Source organism: Monodon monoceros, unplaced genomic scaffold, assembly GCF_005190385.1.
Source record: "Monodon monoceros isolate NGI ecotype Baffin Bay Population unplaced genomic scaffold, NGI_Narwhal_1 Super_Scaffold_1, whole genome shotgun sequence".
NCBI lineage: Eukaryota > Metazoa > Chordata > Mammalia > Artiodactyla > Monodontidae > Monodon > Monodon monoceros.
The window spans coordinates 71,749,558-71,764,796 of record NW_021703765.1 but is presented as its reverse complement, the minus strand read 5'-3'; the positions used below and the strand labels follow the sequence as shown (position 1 = coordinate 71,764,796).

Sequence of the window (15,239 nt, the reverse complement as noted above, 5' to 3'; positions counted from 1 at the left end):
TTCTTTCTAAAGACCACAGCCAATGCTGGAAATCTTCCGAAGAATTAGATTCTTTTCTTTTTCTGGGGTTTTGCCAGCAGTCCAAACCAAAAGACCCAAATGGAGCTATTGGCTCATCCATGTAATATTAACTGCCAACTCCCTTCTCCCAGAACATAATGCAGCTCTATTTGAAAAAGCCCCCTCAGCAACTTGTTCCATGTCAATCAATGGCCAAATTAAGAAAGGACGCAGATCCGAGTCTTTCAGATCCAATCCCAAACATAAAACCAACTTCTCTTCCATTAAGAACAGGATTTAATAAATCATGTAAAAAAATTATTTTTAATAACTTACCTCAAATTCTTCCCAAAAGCCTTGTTTGACTTTATCTGTGGTCTCAGCTAATTTGCTTAGTTCTCGAACCCGACTTTCTATTTCAGCAGCATTGATACGAGTTGTGTTGAGGGGCTAATCAAATTCAGCAGTTGGTGTGAAATGAAGAAAGTATTACAGAAAAAAGTGTTAATGCAAAAAAAAAAAAAGACTTCTATGTTGGTGTTCATAGAGGCAAGGACAGGAAGTTCACAGTAAATGTTTTCAAATAGAGTTTCACTTTACTTTCTGTTCTTTCAGGAAATATATGTTTCTTCCATCTCCACACACTTTGCTGATATAAATTCAAACCTATTTTTCTTTATAAATAGACCACAATGTTAGAGATGGTATCATTTGCCACTAAGTAATAAGTGTGAGCTTTGAAACAGCAATAACTCCAAAATGTAAAGGTATGATCACCTAAAGGTAACCAAAGGTGCATCTACAATGAAAATTTGATAAAAACTTTGCTTTAAAAACTCCATAAGGCCTTTTAGAATTACATACGGAGATAATCATGAAAATGATGTACTATCTAGAATTTGTTTCCAAATACTACAAGAAGAAGGTAGTGAGTGGAGTAATAAATGAAACAAGATTTGATGAGTTGATCGTAATTGAAGCTGGGTGATGGGTACATGGAGGTTCACGATACTATTCTACTTCTGTCTGTTTGGAATATTCTATGTTCGGACTTCTTAAACTCTATAAGGAGGGGGAGTTTAGCTTTCCAAAATGCTTACCTGCTTGAGTTGTAGTACTGTGCCCAATGTTTCTACCATAGGATTCTTCTTGTAATGCTCCACGAGATCTGTCAAAGAGTCAAACCGTTCTCCTCCACCAACATCATATTTCAGTTCCTTTCAAGACAAAAAAAAAATTATGTTCATGACCTTTATGTTAAATTACTGTTTTTCCCAACTCAAGTACAGAGACTAACTCTCCCCCAATAATGGAAAGATTGAAGAGCTGTAAGAGCACAAAGAAAGGGAAGCAACAAAGATGATGAAAATGGAGAAGCAGATCCAATGTAAAAGAGTTCATTGTGAGGTGTGAGAAGCTCTAAATAAGTATCCAACATTAACTAGGCCACAAAAAAGTTTCTCCCTCATAGGTTAACTAAGTAGCTAGAAAAAAAGAAAAAGAAAAACCATATTTACTATTTACTTATACTCTAGGCTAAGTGACTATACACAAGGCTGCTGAACAGAAGATAAATAACTACTTCTCTCTGAAACACAACAAGCTCTAAGGCTGGTGAGGCAGCACTGAAGTCCAATATACAAGCCTTTACTTCCATCTTCTAATGAAAATTTAAAAGGGAAATTATAAACAGAGACCAGAAAATTTTTTCTGACAAGGAGACCAGAATAGGCTGTTTCAGGAAAACAACAGGAAAATGGTTAAACTTAGAAAATACAAAACCCTAGAAATGATACATGAAGATATTTGGGTATGACCTTTTATTTAAAAATAAATCGAGTGAGGGGGGAAGAAGCACTCTCAGAATGACAGAGTAGGACCTCTGAAAATCTGCTCTTTCACAAAAGTAACAAGAACCCTGGCAAAAATTGTCATCAACTTTTTCAGAACTCTGAAAATTAACCAATAAAGTTCAAGGAGCATTTATTCAAGAAAAAGATTGGACCTTGATGAGAACAACAAATTGTGGCCTTTTAACTTGCCCTATTCCCACCTACCTCTCCCCAGCTTCTTGGTAGCCTTGAAAGCCAATAGTCTCATAACCACAGTAGCTGTGAAAACAAAGCAGCTTAGCATAACTGGAGTAGACAGATGGATTTGGAGCTCTTTCCAGACCTATCCCTAGACAATTATCACTGATCTGTTTAGCAGCTCCCTGGGAAAGCCTTATTTTCAGAGCTTGTCTTTATTTGATTGACTTACAGCTTACTCAGCCGGCCTTCAGGGGATCTCCCAAAAACAATCAGCAGCAATTGTTTAATATCACAGCGGCCTAAGGCAGCAATACCAGTCAGGGCAAGTAAGAGACTGATCAACAAAAGCTTAAAAGGAAAACCCAGACATCGTCCACAGGGGGCTCTGAAAACCTCCAACATACCCTTGAGAATCTAGAAGGACATGTGCATGTGCACATGCATGGCTGTGTGAAGTCCAGGAAAGATCCAAAAAGGCCCTAATCTTTACGTCTAGCTCATCCTGAGGTTCTGTGCAAGCAGGAAGTGAAGACTAAGGCAGAGTTTTAAGGTGCCAGAGCACTGAAGGCAGTCGTGCCCCAACACACACACACACACACACACACACACACACACACACACACACACAGCCTCCCTGGCAAAGGCTGGGAGATTTAATGTTTCAAGGCATTTAAGGAAATCTCTGTTCAATCATTAACTGATCACTAAGCTACCCAAGCAAAGACTTCAGTGGCCACACAAGACAAAGACAGGAAAGTCACTGAACACACAAACAGCAACAACAACTACAGGAAGAAGAAAAAGTAGCAACAACAAATAATACTGCCTGAGAAAGGAGGGCAAAGGATTTATATTACATTATTTAAAATGCCTAGTTTCCAACAAAAACTTATGAGACATGCAAATAAACAAGAAAATATGGTCCATACTTGGGGGGAGGGTGGGAAGCATTCAACAGAAACTGTCCTTGAGAAAGCCCAGACAAAGACTTTAAACCAGCTGGTATAAATATATTCAAAGAACTAAAGGAAAGTATAAATTAAAAGAAAATATGAACATGATGTCTCATCAAACAGAGAATATCACAAAATGATAAATACATAAATGTATATAAATATTCATAGCAGCATTATTCATAATAATTAATGGGCCAAAATGCCCATTAATTTTTTAATGGATAAACAAAATGTGGTACATATCCATACAACAAAATGTTTGCCAATAAAGAGTTTACTGACACATGCTATAACATGGATAAACCTTGAAAAACATGCTAAGTAAAAGAAGTCAGTCACAAAAGGCCACATATTACATGATTCCATCTATATAAAATATACAAAATAGGCAAATCCATTGAAACAAAGAGGTTAGTGGTTGCCAAGAGCTGGGGGGAGGGGGAAAAATGGGGAGGGACTGGTAATGAACCCAGGGTTTCTTGTTGGGGTGATGAAAATGTTCTGGAATTAATGTTGTTGGCTGCCTAATTTGTGAATATACTAAAAACCACCAAATTGTCCACTTTAAAAGGGTGAATTGTATGGTGTGTGAATTATATCTCAATAAAGCTGGGTTTTTTGGTTTTTTTTTTTAATCTTATTGAAAAACCGAAGCAATAAACCAACCTCCCTGGTCTAGCCATCACATTAAAAACAAGAAATGGTGAGTTCAGTTCTCCCAGCCTTAACCAGAATTCTATAATATGAAAGTACATGTAGTCACAGGCTAGACTGTGCTGACCCAAGGGAGAAGCTGAGGCCATCGCTTTAGAAATTGAGACAGAGGCAGACTCCAGCTGTAACCAAGCACAGACTGAGATACTGCAGGGCTGGGAATTCCCTGGCGGTCCAGTGGTTAGGACTCCATGTTTCACTGCCAAAGGTTCAGGTTCAATCCCTGGTCGGGGAACTAAGATCCTATAAGCTGCGTGATGCAGCCAAAGAGAAAAAAAAGATACTGCAGGGCAGAAGGTGACGTACTGAGGCATGACTTAATCTGCCAGAGATAGAGAGGAAATAAGTAATTTAATAAAGTTCGGAAATGATGAAACAGTTATAATTAACAAGGTACTAAAAGTGTAGAAGCCCTTAACTAAATGACTTTGGAAGTAATGGTGTCGGTCTTCTCCCAGCCAAAAAACCACCCAAAGATGACGTTTCGCCAGACCCACAGTTCAATCCGGGTTTTACCTGACAGCGGATCATAACATGGGTCACTTTAGACTTGCCGTCATTGCTCTCCCCTTTGTCATCTCCGGTTCGGACAGAGAGAACAAAATCTCCAGGGTGGCTCTGGCTCTCCCGCACAAGAAAGCTACCGTGTTTTCCTTTCTCGGTTAATAATTTCTCTGCTTCTTTCCCAGACAGATGTCCATGAAACCACCTAAATTTTTTTAAATGAAAAATCAATTGAGTTCTGCCATGCGTTCACAACATTCTTTCACAAAACTACCGTACAGTCACCTCTACTCAACACAATTAAAAACAGGCACGTTCCTCCAAGAGATTTATCCATTCCACATAAGACAGAATTTGCATCCCAAGCAGGCAGGAAAAATGACAATGGTTAGGATTCCGGGCTTTCACTGGCATGGCCAGGGTTCAGTCCCTGGTCAGGGAACTAAAATCCCACAGATCACGTGGTGCGGCCAAAAAAAAAAAAAAAAAAAAAAGAATGACCATTAAACTCCTTAAATGAGCCCACAATCATTTGGAGGCAAATATCCTCAATCTTTCCTATTTTCTTTTAAATCCCCCATCTTTTAAAAAGGCAGTTTGTCATTTCTCTACTGCCAAACCCTAAAAGGACCAACTATTTAATTACAGTCATTTAAAGAAGTTATAATAGAGAGTTATGGTAGCGACAGAGAACCATTTGAATGTTTGCCCTTGCTTTGGCATGCAAACACTACATTAAAAAGGATCTTCATTATAAATTAGTTCAGGCATTCCAAGCTTTTCCAGATTTCCAATCTATACTTCAATAGCCTCCAAGTTTGCTGTCAACATCCTTGTACTATCCACTGGGTCATCATTTCAAATTTTAATGCACGTAAGACTTGGAGTAGAGGCAAGGGATTTTGCTAAAAATGTGAATTCCCATGCCTCACAATGAGAGATACCAATACACTAAGTCTGAATGGGGCCCAGCAATCTGCATTTTTAACCAGCACACCAGAGTCCTAATGTAGGCCGTCTGAGGTCAGACTGTGAAACAGTGCTACTCTAAGTTACTACAGAAAACATCTTAACATAGTCATATTAATAATGTGGCTTTTTCCCTCAGGATCTTGGTGAGGAAACAAGCATGATCACAGCACATAGTGCTAATGGCTCAACACTAAAGGAATATACTTCGAGGTATTTTTCATCTACCCTCAACTGAACAGAGTAAAATTAAATAAACTGCACAGAGTTGGCTGACAGCCTTTTGCTAAATAATGTGGCTGGAAAACAAATTATCAGCATAAAATACCAGTGACACGAAGGTATAAGTAGAAGAAACCTACCTGAAGACAGAAAATATTCAAACCTAATTAAGAGACCCTGATTTGGTACTGAGTCAGAGAGAAGAGACTGGGAATGCAGAAAACCAATAAAATTAATGCAAGTTAAGTCAAGCCCCAGCTTTCATCAGCTTAGTTCCAACACTGGGGAAAGATCTCTGAAATAATACGATTCCCTCTAATTAGGGTCATTCTCACACATTTGTGGATATAACATAAAAGAACTGATGAAAAATCTGACCGAGTCCTCTGCTTTCCCACTTCTGAGCTTAAACTGACATCTGTTGGTGGCATTGCTGAATAGCTGGTCAGAAGCTACTACAGGGAACTGCTATTTTGGTGTTCCCATTATCATTTTTTTTCCTCTCCTAACGCTCAAAGTTCGATAACGCTCAAGGTCAATAATCTTAAAATTATTGCATGTATCAAGTATATACAGGAATAGTCTGAGACTTCTGTAGAACGAGTGTAAGTAACACTGACTGAAGCTTTTGCCAGAAAAGGCCCCTCTGAGAATAATCTGATCCTATTACTCTTACTTTAGTAACACTTTTAAGATTACAGTTTGAGAAACAGAAGTCAAACCCCCATAATGCATTCACCTCACACCTATGGCGTGGGAGAGATGCAGACTCTGCAGTTACGAAAATGTAACTGACCTTTCAGAGGTAGGATCTGCACAGTTCAGAGGATATTTGAGCTCAATAACATCTCCATTCTTCTCTTTTAATTGCCCATGATGTTCCATGTAATACTGGACCAATTCAGCCAAAGTGGCAAACTTCTCCCCTCCATACAAGTCATAGTAATCACCAGTGTTCTGAATCTTGATGTGGGTGACAGCTCCATTTCTTCTAAAATAGTACATTAGAAAAGTGGGGGTAAAAGACAAATAAAGAGCTACTAGTAAAAATGGATCTCATATCCGTTATCAGATTTCACCTAAACATTGAAACAAACCCAAGGAATGTGCAAGTTTACGCTTTTCCTAAACAAATGCAGTGAGTGAAATAACCACACAGTCAACCATTTCAACACAAAGGGCTCTGCGTATATTGACAATCATTTTTCTCATCAATTAATCAAGACAAATATCACTAAAATTAAACGTACATTTACCTTATAATCCAGTAAACCCACTCCTAGTATTTTGCCCCTAAGGAATGAAACTGCATGGCTACCAAAAGACTTGTACAAGAATATTCATTGCAGCCTTTTTGTAGCAGAAAAAAATTGAAAGGTCAAATATTTATGGCCAAAATGGATACACAAATACTCATACAATGAAATATCACACAGCAATTTAAATAAAAGAGACAGAGGACCACTGATATATACAATCAACTTAGGTGAATCTCAAAAACATTACGTTAAGAGAAAGAAGCCAGACACAAAAGAATATATACTGTATGACTTCATTTATATGACGTTGTAGAATAAGCTAGTCAATGGGGATAGAAAGGAGAAGAGTGGTTGCCTCTTAGGGGGAGGGAGAATAGAAACCGGCACCAAGAAACTTTCTAGGGTGATAGAAATACTTAAGATTTTGATTGGAGTTCTGGTTGCATTGATAAACACATTTGTCAAAACTCATCTCACTATACACTTAAGATACTATACATAATTGTATCTTTAAAAATCATTTTAAAGACATATAATTAACAGAGTTTCCCATGTGAGATAGCTAGTATGTCAACCCAATGAATTGACAACACTGACCAAAAGTTTCTAAAGCTTGGTATTTTAGTTAGCCTAGGCAGTTTGATGATTTCCATTTGGTTTTCTGTACTATTAAGTACATCTCAAGGACACCCGTAATCATCTTTGTGGACCCAAGGGGTCTGGCAACCCCAAAATGGTAATCACTGACCTTTTTTTATTTTTTAGTCTGACCCTAGAGTGTTATTGATAAAGCCTCTGTTAAATATAAACACAATTCTACTAAAGATAAAGGAAAATGGAAACGTAGGAAAGTAAGAAAAATTGTCCTACAATGTTAATAACAATATCTACTTCTAATTTTTGGTTACAATCTTTTCCAGTGGGTAAAAAAAGCACTATGGGTCTCTCTCCTCCAGCTACAGCTGATTCTATTTTAACACCTCAGCTTTCTATCTCTAACCTTGACTTAACATATCACAAAAACAGATATTTCAGGTATGGACTATAAAGCAACATAGATGGATCTCAAAAACATGATACTGGGAATTCCCTGGCAGTCCAGTGGTTAGGACTCGGCGCTTTCACTGCAGGGGCCCAAGTTCAACCCCTGGTTGAGGAACTAAGACACCCCAAGCCACACAGCGCAGCCAAAAACAAACATGATATTGCATGAAAGAAGCACAATGCAGAATGATATGCTCAGCATGTGTACCATTTGTGAAAATTTCAGAATGCACACAAGTAATATTATACATTATTCATGACACAGACCACAGACATACGTATATATTATATTTTATTATTATATTACTTTTATGTTATATTACTTATTATATTATATGTACTTTTTTTAAAAAATAAATTTATTTATTTTTGTCTGCTTTGGGTCTTCGTTGCTGTGGGCGGGCCCTCTCCAGTTGCGGCGAGTGGGGGCCACTCTTTGCTGCAGTGCGCAGGCCTCCCACCACGGTGGCCTCTCCCGCCGCGGAGCAGGGGCTCCAGGCGCGCAGACTTCAGCAGGTGCGGCACATGGGTCAGTAGTTGTGGCTCACGGGCCTAGTTGCCCCGGGGCATGCGGGATCCTCCCGGACCAGGGCTGGAACCCAAGTCCCCTGCATTGGCAGGCGGACTCCCAACCACTGCGCCACCAGGGAAGCCCTGTACTTTTTTTTAAATGAACTAGAAAGAAATACACCAAACTCAGAAAGTAGCTGTCGCTGTGGCAAAGAGAAGAACAGCAGGAAGGGTGGTGAAAAAAGGGAAATTTTGCTTTTTTTTATATTTTATTTTGAAGAAAAAAAATGACTGGCAATAAATACAATATGGGTAATTGGACATAATTTTTTGTATTTTTCTGTATTTTTTTTTCCTCAAAATTAAAAAAAGGGGATCTTCCTTGACTAACTAAGGCAACCTAATCATCAAATTTTCAGCATGGGCACATAACAAAAAGATTAGATCACCTGTAGAAAACTAGAACAATAAACTTGTCATTTATGCACGCACACACACACACATGCATCTCAGTGTCTATAATATACATCATATACATAAGAAAACATATATAAAGTGAAACTTGGCAGTTTAAGAGTTGTTAAAAGCACTGATTCTAAGACAGTTCACCAAAAATATATACAGATGACCTTTAACCTTATTAAAAGATGTTCAGCTTCAATCATAAGAGATATTAAAATTCACTGAGATACCATTTCTCACCTATCAGGTTGATGAAAGTGAAAAGCTTGACAACACTCAACTGGAAGCTGTGGAAAAACAGGGACCCTCAGACACTGTTGGTGAGAATGCAAAATGGTACAATCACTGTGGAGGGGAATTTGGAAAAACTGTACTAATATATATTGACTCTCTGCCCCAGTCATCTCACTCCCGGGAATTCACCTCTGAAGATACATTTCCAAAAGCACAAAACATATGCAAAATGTTATCATATTAAATGCAGTATTATTTATCATTGTAATATATTGGAAATAACTAAATTCCCATTTATAGGAAATTGTATAAAGTTACATGCTATGCAGTTAATTTAAAAAATGAGAAAGATCACTAAAAGATTTCTGTAAGTGAAAAAAGTAAACTACAAAGAAATAGACTTAGTATTCCACTTCGTGTGTGAAAAGAAACACAGAAAGATAAACCATAAATTAATAAAACTGGTTACCTACAGGGATGGAAATAAGGTACATGGGGTAGGGATAAGAATAAGGTTTGTCAGAATATACCTTTTTATACAGTTTGACTTTTAAATCTTGTAAATGTTTCACATATTCAAAAAATAAAATCAACAAGGATCAAAAAAATGAGTACAAAACCAAAAAACTGAATACAGAAAGAAAGAAATGACTCTAACTTTGCAGTAAGTTTGTAACTACACAGAAAATTAATTCCCGTAGCTTTTGAACACAGTACAGATTATACACCCTTAGTGGTATATATGCTGTGAACAGAAACACTCCAGAGAAATCATGAACTTTACTTAATGGCTTTGTAATTAGAAATGATAATGGTATAGTAATTCTGAAACTATCTTTGTATTAGAAGATTGGGCAAATGAGGTCATACATTGATGCTGCTGTGAAACACGGTTCTCTCTACAGAAGGGAAACACAAATACGGAATGGGAAAAGGTAAGGAAACTGGGCTAAACTAGAGCTATCAGACTTGTCTGATATATATTTATATATTTATTGATACTGATATATTTAAAATTTGGTTTTAAATATATAAGTATTTATTTCCCAGCTCTGTCTACTATAAGGGCCTAGAAGCAATGACACTCCAGAAGATGGGGCAAACAGATATTATGTGCTTCCTGATGTGAAATAAAGGGATGGCTTCAAAATCCACTATTGAAATGACGAGAGAAATTTGAATATGGACTGTGTGTTAGATAACATTATGGAATCACTTAAAATTTCTCATATATAATCATGATATTGTAGTTATACAGGATGTCCTTGTTCATAGGACATGCACACTGAAGTACTCAGAGGTAAAAATAAGCATCCTGACATCTGCAACTTATTTTCAAAAGGTTGGGGGAGGGGAGAGTATACACATACACACACACACTCAGAGAAAAAGAGCAAACATGGCAAAATGTTAACAGGTAAAGGGAATGTGGGTATTCACCGTACTCATCTTTTGACTCTCATATAGGGCTGAAATTTCTCAAGATAAAAAGTTGAGGAAAAAGAAAAAAAAAAACCTCACCAGTTCTGTGGTCCCGGCTCTGCCACTTACTAGCTATGAAACCAGCTTTGTAAATTAACCTCTGTGCTTCAGAGGTTAGGGTACATGTGCTTCAGAGGTTAGGGTATCTTCATTAACATGAAGATAATAGTGGCATTTATTCATAGGTTGTTGGAGAGATTAAATAAAATGATATGTGGAGAGTGCTTAGCAAGATGGCCTGGAATATGCCACGCCCTCACTGACGTCTGCTATCATCCTCCTCCTCAACATCATTGCTGTTATGATTATATAATCTCCATCCAAACTCTTACAGGTCAAATGTCACTCAACTGTAGGTTAGAAGTTTGTGCTAGGATAAGCCTGGGAAAATTCATGAAGGCTTCTGCCCTCTCCTTGTTGCAAAACGGAAGTAAAAGCCAACAATGTGAGCTCCTTGAGAAACTAATCGATACCAAAAAGGGACTTGCCAAATCCCGAAGGAGTCCTAAATAAATCCTCAGAACATGTTTTCCTTACTTCTTTATTTAAAAATAATAATAATAAAAGCGAATTCATAGAGCAGTTTAGTTCTGGCTCCTGGAATGAGCTAGAGTAAGGGGAATGAGTATATAAGAGAAAGTCAATTTCTAGAAAAACTCTCCCACATGTGTCCAAAGAGACATGTAACAGATGTTGCCAATACTGTTCAAAACAATTTTAAACAAACTAAAAACAACTCAGTGTCCAACAATAGGGGATGGGATAAACTGTGGTATATGCACACCTTCGAATATTATATAGCCATTAAAGTTAATAATTAGATCTATATGTATCAGCACAGAACTCAAAAAAAATTTAAAGGTAGTCTCAGAATACGTACATTATAAAGCCATGGATATGAATTCTAAAAACACACAAACCAACCTCATATCATTCACACATAGTACAAATGCAGTACAAGTATAAAAACATGTTCAGGAAGGAGATATACCAACCTCTTGATGGTGGTTTCCTCTGAGGAAAGAGGGAGGGGAATGGGACTGGGCAGGGGAACAAACGGGACCACAACTTCCTCAGTGATGTTTTATTTCTTGAAAAAGAAAAGTGATCTGAAGAAACTCTTCTCCTTCTTTCTTTCTTTCTTTTTTCTTTTTAAATTAAAGTATAATTGATTTACAATGTCGTGTTAGTTTCAGGTGTACAGCAAAGTGATTCAGTTATATGCTTTTTCAGATTCTTTTCCCTTATACGCTGTTACAGGATATTGAGTATAGTTCCCTGTGCTATACAGAAGGCCTTTGTTGTTTACCTATTTTGTATATAGTAGTGTGTATCTGTTCATCCCAAACTCCTAATTTATTCCCCCACCCCACTTTCCCCTTTGGTAACCATAAGCTTGTTTTCTACGTCTGTGAGGCTGTTTGAAGAAACTCTTAGAGAGTATTTTTCCCATTTGGTAATCAACAGATGGGAAAGGAAAATGCAGGGAACAAGGATGGAGCCTTGTTTTGGATTGAAGCAGGATCGACCCAGGCTTTAGGAACTTGCTATGTTATGCTCCAGCTCATCCTCAGTGGCCTCTCAAGAGAGAAAAAGCCCACCTTCAGGCCCCTTCTGCTGACTCCCCGAGCCTCTCACTCTCAGGAGGCCACGTCCTGAACCCCACAGCAGGCCTGAATCACACCTGATCTGTGGGCCAGGGCACTGGCAAGGCCTCACCCACGGGGCAGCAGGCAGACCTTCAGACTCTAAATGAGGGTCACAAGTTGTCCAAGTGTGGTCCTAACATTTCCCCCCTGGAAAACACTCTCAGGATTCTCTTTTTCTTGCAACTTACCTAACAGAAAGTGTAAAGTCTCCAGGGTTACTTTTACTGGGCCTTGCCAAAAAACTGCCATCAACTCCTCTTGTCAACAGTAGGTTTTCTGCCTCCACGCCAGTGATATTTGGGTGAAACCATCTTGAGAGAGAGAGAAATAGACCAATGAAAAACAAAGGACTCTGTCGGCACTACTTCCCGTATTAGTAGAGTAGCAAATAAAAACACCAACCCAATCCCTTTCCCTTCTTCTCTTTGGTCACCGCCTCCTCCTTGTCTTCCCCATGGTAGGAGCCTGGGATCCTGCTAGCACAGTAGATGGGGCTGGGGGCATGGTCAGTGGGATTGGGGCTGAGGTGGATGCTATTTATGTAGGGTGGTGGGGAGGGCCTTAGCAATAAGGTAACATTTGATCAGACCTGGAAGAAAGGAGGCAGCAACATGCAGCCATATAGGAAAGGAACATATCAGGCAGAGGGAGGAACAAGATCAAGGGCACGGGGGCAGACCGTATTTGACATGCTCAAGCACTCAAGAGGCCAGTATGCTTGGAGCAAAACACGCAAGGGACAGAGCAGTAGATGAGGCCAGAGAGGTAATGAAAAGCCTGATGATGCAGGGCCTCAGAGGACACTGTAAAAACTTCAGCTTTTATTTTTTGTGAAATGGGAAAGGACTAGAGGGTTTTAGGCAGAGGAGCAACGTGATCTGACTTATATTTTTAAATCAACTTCAAGCTATCGTGCAAGGGTAGAAGCACATAGATCAGTTAAATAAGCTATTGTGATAATCCAGGCAAGAGATGGTGGTACCAAGGACCAAAGTGGTGGAAGGAGTAGTGATAAACGGTCCAACTGGGAACATTTTAAGGGTAGCCAACAGGATTTCCTAATCTATTACATATGAGATGGGAAAGAAAGAAAGGAGTAAGAACAACTCCTAGGTATCATGTCTGGGCAAGCGGAAGGTTGGCGGTACCACGTATGAGATGTGGAAAAAGGGTGGGGAGAGGAAAAATCAAGTGTTAGATTTGGTACGTGTTAAATCTTTTTTTTTTTTAATTTTTTATTTATTTTTGGCTGCATTGGTACGCGCGGGCTTTCTCTAGCTGCGGCGAGTGGGGGCTGCTCTTCGTTGTGGTGCGCGGGCTTCTCATTGCAGTGGCTTCTCTTGCTGCGGAGCACGGGCTCCAGGTGTGCAGGTTCAGTAGTTGTGGCGCACGGGGTTAGTTGCTCCGCGGCATGTGGGATCTTCCTGCACCAGGGCTCAAACCCATGTCTCCTGCATTGGCAGGCGGATTCTTAACTACTGCGCCACCAGGGAAAGAAGCCCTGGTACATGTTAAATATGAGATGCTTAATCATCTGAGTGTCTGGTACATATTAAGCACTAATGGTTAGATATTACTGACAATCATGACAATAACTATAAGATTGTTCTGACAAGAAATAATCAGAAAAGGCAAGAACCTAGACATAGTCTATCAACATTCCTGTTGTTTACATTAACTGAAATTTATTTTCTTTTTAATTTTTCCTATAGCATTTTACTAGCATTTTGGGGGAAATCTAAACATCATTCTGATTATCCTAGAGAAAAATCACAGGGTTCAGATCAAAAGGAAAAAAATATTAGTTTGCTCTTTACTCCCTCTGAGAGCTTGTCAGAAGACTGAGGCAGAATTTTATCCAGGGAAAACTCAACCTCAATTTATAAGATACCTATCATTCCAGCATCCAATACTTTTGTATACAGTATGATTACTAAACTATCCTTTTTTTTTTTTTTTAAATCTTGTCCACAGCTTCTTTAATCTATGGTTCCCACCTGAGTCCCCACAGTCCTAGGGAATCAAAAAGCAATAACAGAAGGCTTCCAGTTACTTTTAACTTTTCAAAAAGTATAGTGAAAATCTTATGTTAATCTTCAATTTGTCTACTTGTATAAGCTAGTTAAAATGTCAAATCTCTCTTGCTTTTGGCTACAAAACAATTATGTTACTTGGTGTGGTAGCCTGAAGCTGAGTGGCATATATGTTTTCTTCTACAACAAAAAGGGAAAACTAATTATTATATGATGAATACAGGTTAGGAAACAATTCTCTTTAGAATACTGGGTTTATGGTTTAAAAAAAAAAAAAAAAAAGAGGAGACCCCAGAAGTAAAAAAGCTGAGAATCGCTGGCATGTGGTGGCAAAGTTTTATGGGTAGGAGCACGGACTCTGGAACCGGACTACTTTGGTTCAGATCCCAGCTCTGTGTGATCCCAGGCTAGTTATTTAAACTGTTAACTCATCTATAAAATGGGAATAGCAACGGCACTGTGTCATAGGGTGTTGAAAGGATAAAATGAGTTAATATTTATAAAGTGTCTATAACAGTGCCTGGACTTCAGGGTAGCCAAGGACAATGATGACTGCCTAAATTCACATCTGCCCACATATCCTTCAAAAACAATACAGGGGACTTCCCTGGCAGTCCAGTGGTTAAGACTCTACGCTTCCAATGCAGGGGGCGTGGGTTCAATCCCCATGCCACACAGTGTGGCCAGAATAAATAAATAAATAATTTTAAAAAATTAAAAACTAAGGGGAAATTTTTTTTAAATATGGAATTTTTAAAAAAGAACAAGTAAAACCACACAATAACCTAACCATGCCCTCAACAAAAGTAGAAGACAGAGAATGCCCAAACTTCCAAATTACCTGTAAGTAAAAAAAGAAGACATACCAAATCTCAGTAGTGATCTCTCATCTTCTTACTGCAACCCTCTGTGCCAAGCCAAGGGCATTCTGAGAAAAAGTGCATGTCAGAGAGAACAGGGGAGCTAGTGGCAGGCCTAAAATTGCTGTAAAACCACCTCCAGAAAAAGAAAGTCCACCCTAAGTGTGAAAATATTGAAAAAGTTTTCTTGTAGATCAGAGCCCTAGTTATAGGAAAGGGGAATGATTTAAGGTGTAGTGTTAGAAATGCATGGTCTCTGGGGAAGAAAAAGGCAAAAAAGATACAGGATCCATTTGGCAATTAGGTGA

At 38.6% G+C, this 15,239-nt stretch overlaps 1 protein-coding gene across 2 annotated transcripts in view; it reads right to left on the bottom strand.

Annotated features, from left to right (window-relative positions):
* The window catches only part of PTPN11 (protein tyrosine phosphatase non-receptor type 11), a 78,096-nt gene that overhangs the window by 47,728 nt on the left and 15,129 nt on the right, over nt 1-15,239 (bottom strand). For both annotated transcript variants that reach the window (XM_029222413.1, XM_029222409.1), the window contains exons 2-6: nt 12,227-12,349; nt 6,195-6,389; nt 4,220-4,412; nt 1,101-1,217; nt 337-450 (exon numbers count right to left, since the gene is read on the bottom strand). In XM_029222413.1, coding sequence (XP_029078246.1) covers nt 337-450; nt 1,101-1,217; nt 4,220-4,412; nt 6,195-6,389; nt 12,227-12,349 — 742 coding nt within the window. The remainder of the gene's footprint in view (nt 1-336; nt 451-1,100; nt 1,218-4,219; nt 4,413-6,194; nt 6,390-12,226; nt 12,350-15,239) is intronic.